This window comes from Borostomias antarcticus, assembly GCF_949987555.1.
Source record: "Borostomias antarcticus genome assembly, chromosome: 8".
In the NCBI taxonomy this organism is placed as follows: Eukaryota; Metazoa; Chordata; class Actinopteri; order Stomiiformes; family Stomiidae; genus Borostomias; species Borostomias antarcticus.
The window spans coordinates 23,500,667-23,518,832 of NC_140241.1; the positions used below are offsets into that span (position 1 = coordinate 23,500,667).

An 18,166-nucleotide genomic window follows, 5' to 3' on the forward strand; every position below is an offset into this window, starting at 1 on the left:
GTGGCCCATCCATTCTGAACTCTGCCTTTGAAAACGTGTGGAGCAGCGACAAAGACTGTTGTTTGTGTGTGTACCTTAGTATTGAACTTGCCTACACACCTGCCGGGGCCCCTCTATTTGTTAGTTTAACCTTTATTTAACCAGAGAAGTCCCATTGAGATTAGATCTCTTTTTCGAAGGAGAGATCTAGGGGCCAACTAGCGGCCTCAACATATCCTGTGTGAACCTGGTCCTACTTTGAATGAAGAAAAGCCATTTTAACACCACTGCTGGGTAGGCCTACTGTAATCACCAAAAAGTAGTGACGGTTGACATTGACCAGGAACATTTCTCAATTTTCTTATGTGACATGTAAATAATGTTTTGGAGTTGTGTGATATGTTTGTTGACCTGTACATTGAGCTGAATGATCTTATCTATTTTCTCAGTCTTAACAAACACACACACACACACACACACACACACACAAAACAACATTATCTCTCCCTGCTGCATGTGTTGTTTGCTCTGTTGTCATAGGCATGACAGAAACCAGAGCTTCATTGTTCTGTGTACTGAAATCACACTCTCCCCCTCTGACTGGCCCACATTGACAGTACATACAATAGGTTTGCCTGTTGGGAATCATACTGATATTGCTCCCCACACAAGTGCTTTACACAATCTTGGTCCTTTTGCAGATAATCATGTTGTTTACAATCCTTTGGACTGTGATGCTATTTTATCACCCTATCCACTGTAGCAAACATGTCTAACTCTATAACTACTGTTCCATTACGCTACTGTAGCATATCAAAAGATATTATAGATTTTGAATTTTGGCACTTGACAATGATTTTCTGCACGTAATTTCAGACAATATTCTATTCTTACAGCTTCAGCATCACCCCACCCACTCCATCACTCCACTGTTTCAACAGCCCCACTTACCAGCGTGATCATCGCTCCACCGCGACTATGCACATTTATATTTTGTTACATGGACGCTTTGTCTTATTTTTCTTTGTACGTTTCATAAGGTACAGATGCTGGCCAGGTAGCCAAACCCATTTCTATTTCTAATTGCACATTTCCCCTCATGACATCTATGCAATGATGTGTTGAGAGTGAATTTTATATTTTTGTATGTACATATAAATGGTAAATGGACTGCACATATGTAGCGCTTTTATCCAAAGCGCTTTACAATGGCTTCTCATTCAATTCAATTCATTTTATTTGCTCAAGTAGGGACATTGATGAACATTTTAAAACAAAAATGTAAATGCACTACAATTGCAGCCAAAAGGCTGATTTACATTGATAGTCCCCTGCCAGATGGTACAGGCTGTTCCCTAGTATGGAAGAGTTAGGCTACAGTGCATTATAATAATAAGTTATGTCAGTAGTTAAATACAATAATATACGGGAATATATAAAAAAAGAAAGTACTGTACAAAAAACATATTCCACACAATGTAGTGCACAATGTATTGCACAACAGCGACAGCAACATACATTCGCATTCTAATTACAATTTTATACATATAGGCTACACATCGTTTATCACATTCACACCTCACACATTCATCACACATACGCATCATTCATCATCCAATTACATATCATTCAAAATAAAGTGCAAAAGGTCCTACTGTACATGTGTGCAGGTTTGAGTGGACTTCAGACATCCCTTCAAGTGGTTTTTAAAAGTGCTCAGTGTTAGGCTTTCCCTAATGTGAGATGGCAGGGTGTTCCAGATATTACCACCTTTGACAGACAAGACCGTCTGCCCGAAGGTGGTGCGCCTGTGTGGGATGACACAGTCACCTCTGTCTGTGGCTCTGGTGGTTCTGAATGTGGGGCCACTGCCAGGTCTCTGCTTGATGTATTCGTTTAACGGGGGGGATGCTAGTTAGTCATTCACCTACTGTATTCACACACATTCACACACCAATGGCCTTAGCTGCCATGCAAGGTGCTAGCCTGCTCATTGGGAGCAATTTGGAGTTCAGTATGTTGCCTAAGGACACTTCAATATGAGGACAGGAGGGATTCGAACCACCGACCCTACGATTATTGGACGACCTGCTCTACTTCCTGAGCCACAGCTGCCCACATTATTTTAGACACACTCATACACTATATGGACAAAAGTATTGGGACACTTACACATTACACCTACAGGAGCTTTTATGACATCTCATTCTAAATTCATAGGTATTAATATGGAGTTGGTCCCCCCTTCGCAGCTATAACAGCTTGCACTGATGTTGCCCTCTCGTCCAACATCAGCGTCTGACCTCACAAATGTTTTTCTGGATGAATGGGCAAAAGTTCCCACAGACATACTCCAAAATCTTGTAGAAAGCCTTCCTAGAAGCGTGGAAGCTGTTATACTGTAGCTGCAAAGGGGGGACCAACTCCATATTAATGCCTATGAATTTAGAAAGGGATGTCATAAAAGCTCCTAATAGTCCAAGTAGTTGTAGTGTGTGTGTTTGTGTGTGTGTTTGTGTGTGTGGTGGTGTAAGGTGTATGTAAGGTGCCCCGATACTTTTGTATTAATGGAAGTGTAAAAAAAAAGCACAATATTTAATAGCAATGTTTTCAGACCAAAATGAATAGGCCCACATTCAATAAAGTAACAAAGTTGCATTGTGCAGAAGCCATATAACTAGAGCAGTGTTTAGGATCTGCCTGTGTATCCAAGGATTTGACTGACCATAGCTAGCAAATATTGCTTTGGCAAACTGCATTTAATAAACATTATCTAACTAAAATTGGCTACATAAAATACCATTAATTAAATTGATGAGCGTTGTCCCCCCAAAAAAGTAATATAATAAAAAAAACTAAACAGCATTCCTTGGAAATAATGAAATGAATGGGGCTCAAAGCTGGAACTATACAGTGTTTGAAACTATTGGTCGCCCCACGATACGCGTTACTTCCGCATTCTCCGATTACAACAGAAGTCTAGAGTGTCGTAACTCTATCTATGACGCTGTGTTATGCTAGCTAGAAAATGATATGGGAGCTACAGTAGTTGACTAACGTGCATTCCACTACGCACGACCATTATCACTAGCGCTCGCCAGTTAATAGATGTTGCAGCTAACATGCTATCTAATCTATCTGATCTTTTATCTAGGCACCGCTGGTAGTGCGCAGGCCATGTAACATTACATTAGCTAATGTTAGCGAGGTTCAAGAATGCTAGAAGGATGTTCAAAAATGTGTTCGGGTCAGGATTTCTTGTAAGGACTGCACACGTTATCCTAACATGGGTGATAACGTTGATACTTTTCCTACATAATACAGGTAATGTTAGCTATAACTAACTTCCTAGTTATTATCTAAACAATAATGCTAGCTAGCACAAATCCCATCCACGTTAGCTTAGCTAGTGCTACTGTTACTCGCATAAGAATGTCCCGCAGAATGATGAACATTAGCATAGATGGCTCTATAGCATGATGTAGATACAGTATGGATAGGTATGCTGAACTTAAATGTAGCCCTCTGGACACGGTAGTATAATAGCTGCTCATTATGTTGCAGGTCTGCAGAAACAGGAGGAGACGGGGGAGCTCGTACAGCCCGTGCTCTTCGTCTTGTTGGTTCTGGTGTCAGTGTTGTTGTATTTCGCGGTGTCCCTCATGGACCCTGGCTTTGTACTATCTGATGAACTCAATTTGCAGGTATGTCAAACATATATTATCCCTCTTGTTGCCATACACTATTCATATGATTTATCTTAATGGATACACTGTCAATGCTATCAATACACAAACCTAAAGGTTCTTCCTTGTGTGCCTTGCACCCTACTTTCAGTTCACCCTTGGCGTCACTGATGAGCAACAGGACATGATTCCACCAACAACAAAGTCACTTAGACAGCGTAGGTGTGGACATTGCTTAGTCCAGGTATGTGGCTTCAAATCTATAAGCATGGCTATAGGGCATGTCTAAGGGGTCTATTCAAAGTTTAAGAACTTTAAGCATTTCCCTCTTTAGAGGTGACACCATTCAGACTTTACACAACTACGGTGTGCACTGGGGGATTCATGTCCTCAAACATTCTATTTACCTTGCTACTACTAGTAACGATGAAACTGCATGTTCTATTTAGTTACAGTTTTGTGTTTTACCTGACACACACTTCTTAGTTGTTCTCATTAATGAAAAACATTGAAATACCAATGTAAACATGTGTGTATGAGAAGGAAAAAAATGCCCCACCATATCCCTCACACTAACCCAGGTTCCCTGCCCAACCTCATCCCCTCACCTTAACCCAGGATCCCCTGCTCAACTCCACCATATCCCTCACACTAACCCAGGATCCCCTGCCCAACCTCACATATCCCTCACCTTAACACAGGATCCCCTGCCCAACCTCACCATATCTCCCTCACACTAACCCAGGTTCCCTGCCCAACCTCACCATATCTCCCTCACACTAACCCAGGATCCCCTGCCCAACCTCACCATATCTCCCTCACACTAACCCAGGATCCCCTGCCCAACCTCACCATATCTCCCTCACACTAACCCAGGTTCCCTGCCCAACCTCACCATATCTCCCTCACACTAACCCAGGATCTTCTGCCCAACCTCACCATATCTCCCTCACACTAACCCAGGATCCCCTGCCCAACTCCACCATATCCCTCACACTAACCCAGGATCAACTGCCCAACCTCACATATCCCTCACCTTAACACAGGATCCCCTGCCCAACCTCCCCATATCCCTCACCTTAACCCAGGTTCCCCTGCCCAACCTCACCATATCCTTCACACTAACCCAGGATCCTCTGCCCAACCTCACCATATCTCCCTCACACTAACCCAGGATCCTCTGCCCAACCTCACCATATCTCCCTCACACTAACCCAGGATCCCCTGCCCTCACACTAACCCAGGTTCGTATTCACTGAGCCAACTCCCTCTTGTGAGTAAGTGACGTATGAACTTAACAATCCTTGGCATACCTTACCCAGGTGCATGTTTCCAATCCAGAACTAATCCTAAAATTGTGGCTTTGTTATCCACCCTGTTAACGCCTACAATTAGACATGAATAGATGTTATTCACGCCTCAATTCATAATGAAAGACATATAATTTGTGAGAGGCAACATCAAAATGGCGATTACATTGAGAAAAGACAAGAAATGTAATTTCTCAGAATGACACTTCTGCCTATGATTGAGATGAACCAATGGGATGCTAAATAGACAGTAGACATAATAGAAACTTTGGAATGTCTTTTGGAAGTTAAAACTATAATATCACATTCACTTTTGAGGATGTGAGTATGCATGGGTCTGAAGCTTGCTTGGAGATGAGCATACAGTAGGGTCACGGCAAGTTAAATTTCCATAAATACCAACTTTTGCATGTAAACTTAAGCACACTTTTAGGTGAATAGTTGTGCATACATTACACAATATGTATTTATGAGGCATGTGGTCATGGAATGCTTAACTCACAATTTGTAAGAGCCTTATATTATATATATTACATGCCCTTTCATTTGATACAGAGGACTATGCATTGTCGAGTGCACATCTCTGTTATTCACCTGAAACGTCAGTTCATTTTTTTCAGTTCAGGACCTTTATTGTCAACGAAATGCAATTGTTATTTACAAAGAATAAATAAACAGGAATGAGATAAGAAATGTAAAATATCAGAAATAAAAAGTTCAGAATCGAATCAATATATAAGACAATATAACTTGTCTAAGTCATGGAGAAAGTATTTTAGGAGATGTGAAATATTGCTCCAGATTTGAATAAAAAGACCTGATCATGAATATTGTTTCAATAAAATGAATACTTTCTCCCTCCTCTGTTCCTGAGCAGCAGCCAATGAGATCCAAGCACTGCCAGACGTGTCAGCACTGTGTCCGGCGCTATGACCACCACTGCCCTTGGATTGAGAACTGTGTGGGTGAGAACAACCATCGCTGGTTTGTGCTCTACCTGGCTTTCCAGCTGCTGGTCTTAGTGTGGGGTCTCCACATGGCTTGGTGAGTTTTTTGTTGCCTTTACTTGGACCCGTACAAATGGAATTTCTTTTTTTTTTTCCAAGTCAAAAGTTTTTCTTTTGCCTAACCCTTAACCCTGACCTTAACTGAACCCTAAACCTAACGCTAAATGGTTATTGTTTGCACATACCAATTCTCCTTGGACGGCCTTTGTTGTGATGTGTCTGTGCCTATGCTTTGGCTGGGCTTTGGGTTATTGTGCACATCAGAACTGTGGAACTGTGGCAGAAAAAATAACCCAGTCTGTGCATTTGGTATTGTTTGGAAATTTTGGCATTTTAATGACAATTAATCGATTGAACATTACCAATGATCGATTCAGGAAAGTGCCTACTTGTGCTATTATTGTATATGAAAGTCCTCTGTGCACCATTCATTGTGTAAAATTCCTCATGTGAAAACGTACCTGGCAAATAAATGTTTTTTGTATGCAGGGCACCCTTGCAAAATGTATTTTTCCAATTGAACCCCCTGCATAAGTAAAGGTGAAGTAAAACCCCTGTTCTTATTTGTCAGGTCGGGATTCATCCACGCCTCCACATTGCAGCTGTGGCTCCGTGCTAACGGCGTGCTGCTGGCGGTGGCCACGCTGGTGGCCGTGCTCTCCCTGACCGTGCTGCTCCTGCTGGGCTCCCATCTCTACCTGGTCTCCCTGAACACCACCACCTGGGAGTTCATGTCGCGCCACCGCATCTCCTACCTCAAACACTGCGGCGCCGACGAGAACCCCTTTGACCGCGGCACGCTGCGCAACCTCTGGGGCTTCTTCTGTGGGTGGGGGACAGTGGTGTGGGAGCAGGTGTACTTCAGGGACGGTAATGACCCCGTTTAGCTAAGCGTAGCGTAGTCTCAATCCTTGGAAACTCGGGCCCTTCACCTAGGCCCCAGTATGTGTGGAATTTGATATGGAACTGTGAGAAACCTGAGGATTCTAAATGGTATACCTGAAGATTCTTGAGGGTATATACACAGAATATATAACAGGCTACAAGGGACTAGTAAACAGAAACCAAGGAGCAAGATGGAAACTTAACTGATGTGACGATAGAAATAGGCTAGTGTTAATCACATAAATGCCCTGTGGTCCCTGTCCTTGCCTGTCTCCGTTCATCCAGGATAGCGTTCAGCCTCGGCAAGTCATCCTTGTGTTAGTGGGGGGTAAATCTTCCTCATCAGAATCATCCCTGCACACGATCAGTCCGGCAGGTTTTTCAGTCAGCATGTCATCCAGACGTATCGCAGCAAAACACAACTGCAATATCTCCAGGCATTTGTTTGCTTGGGATGATTTGCATTACGTTCTGTTGCAAATTTATACATGCACCCCCACCCACACACACACACACTATATGGACAAAAATATTGGGACACCTATATTTTAGCATTAATAAGAAATTGGCCATCCCTTTGCAGCTATTATACTCCATATTAATGCCTATGAATTTAGAATGGGATGTCATAAAAGCTGTAATGTGTACATGTAGGTGTTCCAATACTTTTGTCCATATAGATTGTGTGTATGTATATAATAACTATTATTATTTTCCCTTTTTCACCCAATTTGGTAGCCAATTACACCCAATTTATTGTCCAATTGTCCCGTCGCGGTTGGCGATCCGGAAGAGAGAGCCACTCTCAAGCCCGTGGCCGTGACTCCATCACTAGCCTGGAGGTCACTGTAGAGCAGTGGAGGTCACTGTAGAGCAGTGGAGGTCACTGTAGAGCAGTGGACCCTCGCGCTGAAATTAAACTAACCATCCTCGGCAGTAGTGGCCCAATATGCCACACCACTGTGGGATGCGGCCATATCTGGATTTGGCGAGACCAGGGCGCAAAACCCCAGTCCCTGGTGGGCAGCTGTAGCAGAACCTGATGCTTTGACCGCTACATCACCGCAGACCCCTTCACATTGTTTATATTCTGTAACTTAGATACAACCATAAACATCCATGTAGGCCAGTGTAAGCATCGTATTTAAATATATGTCACTTAGCAGTTTGAAGATACAGAGATAAGGCCATCTGGTAGATAAGATTCAACCCTCCTGTGGAGTTGATGTTTACTTGTACACCCATCCTGTCTGCTATCTGCCGAAAAGCGGTGTTCAACGTCCTTTAACTTATTGCTGAACCCCCCAACCTAAAGGAGTCATAAACTCAATAAAGACTTGAGGTAGTTAACTCTCCAGACATCCTGGCATTCCCTTTCCATAGTATAGCATATTCCAAATGCCACTTAGGCTGCAGCACTACAGGAATGTTGTACAAATAAGATCAGTTTAAAGGGGAAAATTTAATTTCTGCTTTCCCCTTGCTGGGTTTAAACCTGGGTCCTCTAACCAACAAACACATGACCATCTCCCCTAAACACTTTTAGCCAGCTATGCCACCAAAAAGCTAGCAATTTGTTGGTGCGGACTGGTGGCATTTGTACCGAGCTTAACCAATTCAACTCTGTTAAACATAGACATACTCTATTTTGAATGCACAACATTCTGTGATTGCTGTGACTTAAAATTATATCCCTCATTTTCATGTCTATTAAGACTTCCATACATCTCTGCAAATATCACCATCTGTCATGAGACCAAAATAGGTTGAAATAGATTTAACGATAGTTCTCTGCAGCTGTTGCCTGACACGGAGACCAGGATTAATGCACAGTTTACTTAGATATGGGATATTACGTTAACCCACATTTTGAATATATACAAAGGCACTACTTGCATACATTATATCACTGAACGCCTGCATTTAAGAGTGATCCAATAGTTAATATACAGTGTTTATAGTGGATACATCCCCCTCATCCACTCAGCATAGCAGACTTTGAGGATCAACTTAGAAATGTAACCCAGTGACTGTTTACACACCTAAGTAATTAGGTTTTCAGAAGCACATTCCTTTTACTGTTAAAGTATATGTTTTGTATCTCAAACTGTGTACTGTTTACAAATATGATGTTTCTATATCTGTACTTAAACTGTCCAAAATGTTTGCAAAGTTTTTAAAGGTCAACCAGCGTTTGATGCTGCTTCAGTGTTAAAGTGCTTAGTTCAGGGAAACTGCTTTGTTCACTAATGGAAGCGTAACTAAACTAAAAAAAAAAAAGCAAATTTAAATCTAAGCGTGTATATATGTATTTGGTTTCTTACAGGATGGTAACGATAAATCATTAAGAAGATTAGAATGTTTGTAGAGTATATAAGAGTACAACAAACACCGAGCACATCGTTGACTGCACAGACAGGTGTATAGAAAGAGGATTTGGGGGAAACTTGATACTTGCCCAGTAAGAAGTCACTTGTCATTCATCATGTCTCATCTTTTCAACTAACAGAAGAATCTAAATAATTATTTTTATAAGCTGGAATATATCTCGATGCATATTTTAAAAAAGAATTTCCATTTTGTAACAAGCATTCAGCTTGATATTTTTAGAGGTGTAGTTTAGTATATTAAGAAATACTGTAGAGATGCACTTAAAAACAAGGAGTGCAATGTCTTGTGTGTTCTCGTACTAGTTAACTAGCTTATCCCCTGTGCAATAGTGACTTGATCAGAGAGCAATAATTGAGGATCGTCTTCCTTTTCTAGTGTTAGGACATCTTGATCAATTTCTGTGTAATTATGAAATGTGTGACTTGTGATTTTACATGAATTATTGTTTGGTCTTTTTTGAATATGATTGCAATATTCTTTGTCATGCAATATTGTTTTCTACTTTGCAGTATTTCCTTCAAAAATGTATTAAATGTAGGCTAAGTTTTATTAAATGTATGTAATTTACTCAGAGTCCTCTTCAATTCTGATTTCAGTAGTAGATATTTATTACATTACGTTTTCATTCATGTAGTGTTCAGAAAATATACATTCATAACTTCTTTCCGAAGTAGCAAGCTTGTTAGTACATTCATTTTTCACCAACATACGGGTGGAATCATAGCTTAGTTATGGCTGGAATATATGGAATGCCATTTGAGTCTATATTAAATAAATAATAGGCCTATGAAATAAATGCATACATACGCCAGTCCTTATATTCTAATGAATGGGGTATGGCAACAGCACCAGAGAACAGCTCTGAATCTGTATGTAAGCTGTTGTACAGACTATAAGGAAGACGGATGCGAGAGATACCATTCTGACTTAGTAGATCAAATTGAGCGGCGTGGTTTATCAGATACCATGCTATCCTTAGCAGATCAAATTTATCGGCATGGTTTACCAGATAGCAGGCTCCTCAGCAGATCAAACTGATCAACAGGGCTTATATATAATAGGCATGCTCCCTAAGAGTCATTGGGCACAAATTAACATGGCCGCCACTCAACATCAATGCAACGCCACATAAACAGGAAGTGAGGTCTCATTGCTTAACACATCATCCCTTTGACATTCTACTTAATATGCATGCTCCCTAAGAGACAATGGTCACAAATTAACATGGCTGCCACTCAACGGCAACGCAATGCCGCATAAACAGGAAGTGAGGTTTAATTGTTTGTTTGTGGGCATAGGGCAGGCAATGATATTTGTCCAGAACTATCAAAAGAACAGCTGTATGTACGCTTATCAGCCATAAGCCAGGCTGGACCTGGCCTGGTTAGAAATACTGGGGCGGATAAGTGCTCGTAGATATAGATGTGGATGTTGAAGTTTTAAATTAAGATTGTACAGACCAATATCAATCATCTGTTCTATTGCTCTTGGGCAGTCATGAACTCCAGTTCATCTGATGATGATCATCGAATAAAAATGAAGGAATTAGACTGCTAGAGCATTTTATTATTGCATCACCATTGATTGATGTGCTTGAATTCTAGAATATTGCTAACATTCCTGCGAAGACCACTATGCCCTTTCACTGGATTTTTGTCAGAGTGACCGTTGGGTTTCTGGTCACCTCCCTGACCAAGGCCCTTCTCCCCCGATTACCCAGTTTGGCCAGGCGGCCAACTCTAGGAAGAGTCCTGGTGGTTCCAAACTTCATCTTCTCATTGGTGTCCACGAATATCATAGCTTGTTCCCAGACGTTCTTGCCATAGTGAGAGCTTCTGAGCACTCAGAATAGGTATGGCCAACAAAACGTTGGATCAGCTACTGCTCTCTGAATCTACAGTCCCTTGTCCCACCATAGAATGGCGGTGAATGGAGTGAATGAATGGAGATGAATGGCCGACCCACTCCAAATTTTAATGGGTTCTAAGTTGACCTATGCTACAACCCTCCACCGAGTTTCCTGAAAATAAGTCTGGTAGTTTTTGTGTAATCCTAGTCCAGAAAATGAATGGAGGTGAATGGGCTGCCGTGTTTGGGCAGCCTGTGGACCCGCCCCATAATTCGGATCCGCTCCCAATTTTAATGGGTTCTAAGTTGGACCATGCTACACCCACCAGTTTCGTGAAAATCAATCTGGTAGTTTTTGCATTATCCTGCTAACGGACAAACACACACCACTGAAAACCTTACCTCTCACACTGCAACGCTGTGGGGCGGAGGTAATGATAGTCTCAGGTGTATTCAGACACTCAGTGTGTGTGTGTGTGTGTGTAGGGATGAGTGGTGTGAAAGTGCTGCGTGTGTGGCCTCCCGTTCACATGCTCTCCCACCACTGTCTCTCGCTCAGACATGTCAACCGAAACTGGGCTTCCCAGCAGAGTGTGTCTGGAGCCTGTGAGCCAAGGGGCAGGCTGGGACACGGCTCCTCCAGCTTCTGTGTGTGTGTGCGTGTGTGTGTGTGTGTGTGTGTGTGTGTGTGTGTGGAGCCTGTGTGCAGGCTGGAACAGGGCTCCTACCGCCCCCTGGCCTGGCACAGCCAACCTCTGGAGGAAAGAAATCACCCTCTGAGCTCTCACATATTCTCACACCTCGCTCACTCCCACGCCCTCCCCTCTGATATACTAGCTATAACCCACAGGCTGTACTCTATATAAACATTATATATGACTAGCCTGACATGAGAGTATGTATGTGTCCAGTCATAATGATGTACAGTAACTCATCTGCAGCTTTAAGCTATAAATCGCATGACCACAAAAATCACTAGACAAGACTATATCACTTCCTGTGGCAGCCACAGACAACAACGATCACATATTCCATCCTCTGTGAGTATCTCCTTCCTGTCACTAATGTAGGAAGCTGGGAGAACGGAGGCTATTTTAGTTAACCACTGTCTAAACTCACGATAAGCTCCTGAATATTGACATTATCCTGGCGGCCTGTTCATGGCCTGTCACTGTGTGCAAAGGGAGTGAGATGTTCCAGTCTTTAACATGTCTTCCTTGCTTGGACATGTATTGCATGCTGGGCCACAGCTGTTAAGATAGGCAGATATTTGATGGCTCAGATAACACCTTAGCACACGGTTGGATGTGAGATGATAGATGTAGAGTGAGGAATGTCCATAGGGAATAATGTGTGTTTTACAGAAACACACACACACACACACACACACACACAAACAAACCTAAGTACGTACACTCACATTGTAATAATTGCGCATAGGGCGCTCACATCACATGTACAGATTTGGGCCTGATGACAACAGGGTACAACACACACTTGATGTTAATAGAATAACTACTATCAGAAAATGCATCTCACATTCAGCTCTAGGTTTTTCCGTGGGCCTATAGACAACAACAATATTACTAGGCCGTGGAAAACTGGCTGGGATTTCTGGCACAGTGCTAGATTGGTTTGAATCCTACTTGAAGGACAGGGACTACTTTGTGCTGCCCAAACACGGAAGCCCATTCACCTCCATTCATTTTCTGGACTAGGATTACACAAAAACTACTAGACTTATTTTCAGGAAACTTGGTGGAGGGTTGTAGCATGGGTCAACTTAGAACCCATTAAAATTTGGAGTGGGTCAGACATTCTGGAACTTGTCCAGAAAGCCGCTGCTCGCCTGGTGTTCAACCACCCCAAGTTCTCCCACACAACTTCTCTCCTCCATTCCCTACACTGGCTCCCTGTAGCGGCTCACATCCAGTTTAAAACTCTGGCGCTAACCTACAGGGCAATGAAAGGAACAGCCCCCTCCTACCTCCAGGCCATGGTCAAACCCTACACCCCCTCCCGACCGCTACGCTCTGCTACCTCGGGGCGACTGGTTGCCCCATCACTCCGAGGCCCCTGCGGTCGATCGACACGGTCACGGCTCTTCTTTGTCCTGGCCCCGCAGTGGTGGAATGAACTGCCCACTGATGTCAGGACAGCAGAGTCGCTGCCCATCTTTCGCCGCAGGCTCAAAACTTATCTCTTCAAGTACTACAACAATCCTCCCTCCTAAGCACCTATTGTATTGTATTGTATTGTATTGCACTGTACTTTAGATTGCTATTCTTGCACTTTGCCTTCAGCACTAGATTATGCTCTTGGTCACTTGTTTTAGAAAGAAGATGCACTTGTGAGTGTGAGCTCTGGCAAGTAGTAGTACATTGGCTTTTCCTACGTTAAAGGCAATTATTGTTAGTCGCTTTGGATAAAAGCGTCTGCTAAATGACTGTAATGTAATGTAATGTAATGTAATGTAATGTAGGCAATTACAAATCTGAGCAGACAAAAATGACCTTGGAGTTCCCCAAGGCTCCATTCTGGGGCCTCTTCAGTTCAACATTTACATGCTCCCACTAGCTCAAATTATGGAAAACAACAAAATATATTACCATAGCTATGCAGACGACACACAAATGTATATCACCATATCACCAGGGGACTATAATCCCATATAAGCACTGAGTAAGTGCATTGAACAAATCAATGATTGGATGTGACAGAACTTTCTTCAACTAAACAAAAATAAAACTGAAGTAATTGTCTTTGGAGCCAAAGAAGAATGATTCAAAGTCAGCACTCACTCCAATCAGTAATGTTAAAAACCACAAACGAAGCCAGAAATCTTGGTGTAATCATGGACTCTGACTTGAATTTCAACAGTCACATTAAGACAATTACAAAGTCAACCTGAAAAATATATCAAGGATTAAAGGATTTATGTCTCAGCAGGATCTGGAAAAACTTGTCCATGCATTTATCTTCAGTAGACTCGACTACTGTCATGGTGTGTTTACAGCTCTAAAAAAAAAAAAAAGATCAGACAGCTGCAGCTGATTTAGAACGCTGCTGCTCGAGTCCTCACTAAGACTAAGAAAGTGGATCACATCACTCCAGTTCTGATGTCCTTACACTGGCTTCCTGCCTGTCAATGAGTTGACTTTAAAAGACTGCTGTTGGTTTATAAAGCACTGAATGGTTTAGGGCCAAAATATATTTCTGATCTGCTGCTGCGTTATGAACCATCCAGACCTCTCAGGTCGTCTGGCACAGGTCTGCTTTCTGTCCCCAGAGTTAAAACAAAACATGGAGAAGCAGCATTCAGTTTTTATGCTCCACATATCTGGAACAAACTTCCAGAAAACTGCAGGTCTGCTGCAACTCTCAGTTCTTTTAGATCAAAACTGAACACTTTTCTTTTCGTCACTGCTTTTTATTAAATCAAATAACTATTCATTTATACACTACACTGTAACTTTTATTCCTGTATTTTATTTTTCTTGCATTTTGTTTTAAATGTCCTTTTTTGCATTTCGTTTCATATGACCTTTAATGAGTTTCTTGCACTTTGTCTTGATGCTTTTAATGTCTCATGTAAAGCACTTTGAATTGCCTTGTTGCTGAAATGTGCTATACAAATAAACTTGCCTTGCCTTGCCTATAGGCGGGCCTAGGGTTGAAGCCATGCAGTAGCTTCCACTGCTCTGCTGAAGTCTGGGAACCCTCCATGGGAACTCTGTGGGACAGTGGGACTCTGCTGCTGACGTTGTCAAAGAGGCAGAAATAGCCATGTAATCTCAGCCATCTACCAAATCTAATCTCCTGAGAAAAATAAATAGTTGTGAGATGTTGGGGAAGGTAAGCCAAGCCAAACAGTAGAGACTGGCATGATTAGAATCACTTGGAAACTCTGAGAGAACTTTCCGGGCCAATGGGAACAAGCAATGGTAGTTATAGAATATAGCATCTCCTAGCATTCATTTGATTTATTTTTTAATTTGATTTTTAAAGCACAGGATTGATTGCAACATTGTGTAGCAGGGGTATTATATGTAGCCAAACTATGCCACCTTTTAATGGGCTCTAATATCCATAATCAATTACAAATTATTTGAAATCAAGGGGATCATGGAAAGGAATTGCAATAATTATTATAAAATAATGTAATTATTTTTCAAGGAATAAATCATCACACATTATTTTCGGATTTCATGTGAGGTGGGGCGTGGCCAGTGAGCTGGAGGGCAAGTTAACCAAACATATATGTTGGCTGTCACCACTGGATTTAAACCAAAACAACCACTGCTTCCTTCCACCCCCAGGCATGCCAACACACACACACACAATCCCTGTTATAAAGCTGTGTGACCATAAATAAACGACTTTGAAGTCACTGTTTGTTTGTTAAAAAGTCTTTCTCGATGAAGGTCTCCAAGGGGAAATCTTTCAAATTAACTTTGAAACGTTTTTTTTTTTTGTAAGGCCAAGCTCCCCCTGCCCCAGATTACAGGTGATGGCACCGGCGGACACACAAAGCTTAATGACCAACTGTGACATGTACCATCTCACAATTGGATTGGTTTACATGATTGAATCAATGTAAAAAAAAAAAGAAAAAAAAAAAGGATAAGTACAGTGGAAAATTGAGGCCCCCAGGGACCTCCACCACCAGTGGGGGGCAGTGTAGTCCAGGTTAGCCAATTACAGGGTGCATTTATATGACATAAGGCAAACTTTCAGTGTACAGTGGCTCTAACAAAATGTCAGTGAATGGTCACTAACCAGGCCAGGCCAAAGCCTGACTAAAGGTGGATGGGTTCTACAGTATTACATCCTGCTGTCTATAGTTCTGACCAAATTTCATTGCCTGCCCTATGCACTTCCATTTCGGTGGTGAAGTACGTAGACCAAAACACGGTGGCATCTAGACATTAGGGATGCCGCAGTGAGGATTTTTAGCCCTTAGCCCTGGATTAAGGCATGTTAAAAAAGAGATGGCTATCCAACTATATAAGCCATTAGGCTACATCCACTAGTCTAAAACAATGCTGTTAGAACAATGGTCAAACCATTACTTAAGTAGAACAATGGCAGGGTTACAGTGTGTGTGTGTGTGTGTGTGTGTGTGTGTGTGTGTGTGTGTTTGTGTTTGGTAGCCTAGGAAATGTCCACAGACTAGTCGTGAGGGGCCTACAGATGGCAGGAATGTCCAAGCCAAAAAGCTAAGGCACTAGCAAAATTCTGTTCATTGTCTGTGATAACTGGAGGTCGTCACACATGGAGGAGACGTTGCTTCCTGTATCCATAGGCTGCCTGCTAAGTGATGTAATGTATGGCAGTCAGTGTGTCCAATGCTTCCACATCTATTATCTATTTTTGTTCAAGATTTTGTTGAATTGTGTGAAGTCATTCAAGTGTGTGTGTATGTGTCGGGGGTTGGTCATTTGTCAATACATTTTGAAAACAAACTCTTGGACTATTCATTGGCCATCAGTTGAATTGAGGGGGATTATTTACAACGTGCCTCGAGAGAGATGATGGCGCAGAGAGACAGAGGTATGGAGGTAAAAGAAACAGGATTTGAATGGGAGTGTTTTTACAAGCGGAGGATGGATCGCAGTAGGAGGGAGGTATGGAGGTAAAGGAGGGAGAGAGAGAGGGAGTGGCAGAGGGAGGGGAATAGATGTCACATCTGTTGCTGCCACTCCCCTGGGGGACCGTGAGCATGGGAAACCACACTGGCTCCAGTAAGCTGCGACAGACAGCACACCCTGCTGTTCATCTATCAATTAGAGGGTAATGGAGCCACAATAGCTCTGAATTGAAGAATGATCGAACCTGGCGTCTGAACTATGAACTAAAACCCATCCCCCCCTTTACTTGTGACTCAGGGACTATGATGCACTAGGCTAACCCTTGGATAACTCTTGTGTATCACTTCATCATTTGATTCAGACCATGAAAATAAAAGTCCTCTTCCCTCGATGGTTCACTGACTCCAAGCGATCTCTCTGTGGGAAAATAAAAGTCCTGGGAGGATCACCCTGGTCGTCAGAGTCTGACTCTGCGGCCTGCCCAGAGCGGTGTTGAGTTCCCCTTTACACGCTTGTCTCTTTGCCCCTCTGACTTCCAACCGTCGTCTAATAAGCCATTTCACAGAGTTAGATTCTCCTTTCTCCACGGCGTCAGCTGGGGGCGCCCCCCCAGCCCCATGTCGGCATGTGCTCTGCCCAGCGGTGTTTACCGGGGACAGCGTTTAGTGGGGTTAGCGTTTCACCACGGCAGCTGTTGGCACCATGTGCCTCCCCCCCGCGGACGGCTGCCCGACGGCACGCAGGACCCTGCTCCACACACCCCTCCGACGTCCCCCGAGGACCCCCCCTTCCTCCTCACCCTCCTCACCCCTGATCCGAGGCCTGTACATTAAGGATCCGATGTCAGGCTAATGCGAAGACGCGGCAACTGAGCGCTTCTTCTCCTTCGCCGGGCTCGCGAGTCGCGGATAATGCCTTTCCTCGTTTTCAAAATGGAGTCGCGTTCCGTTTCATACGGTAGACCCTTGTGTCACTCTAACCTCCCCATATCTCCCCCAACAGGAGCTCAGCGGAGAAAGATGCCAAGGAAGGAGGCGTTGAGAGGCAGATGAGGGGAGATACCAGGGGGGGGGGGGGGGGGGGGGTAAAAATAAAAATAAAAAAGGAGGAGGAGAAGAAATAGAAAGATAGAGATAAGAGATAGCTAAGGAGGAGGACTGGAGGTATGTGAGGAATTATCTCTGACATTACATTTTAGACCCCTAGCCCAGCCTAGTGCTGTGGAGGGATGGGATTCAGACATCGCTCGCTAATCAGGGGACTTATTCCTGGCTGGCTGTCACTTTCCATCATGATTCAAGGTGACAGCAGCTCATCAGCGGAGGGGACATGCACGGCACCCCATCCTGCCCTTAAATTTAAACACACTTAAAGCCTCGCCAGACTTAAGAGCCTCTCTCCCAGACATAGCCCTAGATGCTGACAAGCTAGTGTCTCTCCCTTGTCCCTTAGCAGACCCCCGTTCCCAT

The 18,166-nt window shown here is 43.1% G+C and overlaps 1 protein-coding gene across 1 annotated transcript; it reads left to right on the top strand.

The window, feature by feature from the left end:
- Nucleotides 1-3,206: 3,206 nt before the first annotated feature.
- On the top strand, nucleotides 3,207-6,869 carry zdhhc12b (zDHHC palmitoyltransferase 12b; the record flags this gene model as incomplete). The annotated part of the gene is made up of 5 exons (XM_084441912.1): nucleotides 3,207-3,303; nucleotides 3,544-3,683; nucleotides 3,817-3,909; nucleotides 5,853-6,019; nucleotides 6,554-6,869. The coding sequence occupies 5 exons, from the start codon at nucleotides 3,207-3,209 to the stop codon at nucleotides 6,867-6,869; spliced, it is 813 nt and encodes a 270-aa protein (XP_084298038.1).
- Nucleotides 6,870-18,166: the final 11,297 nt, after the last annotated feature.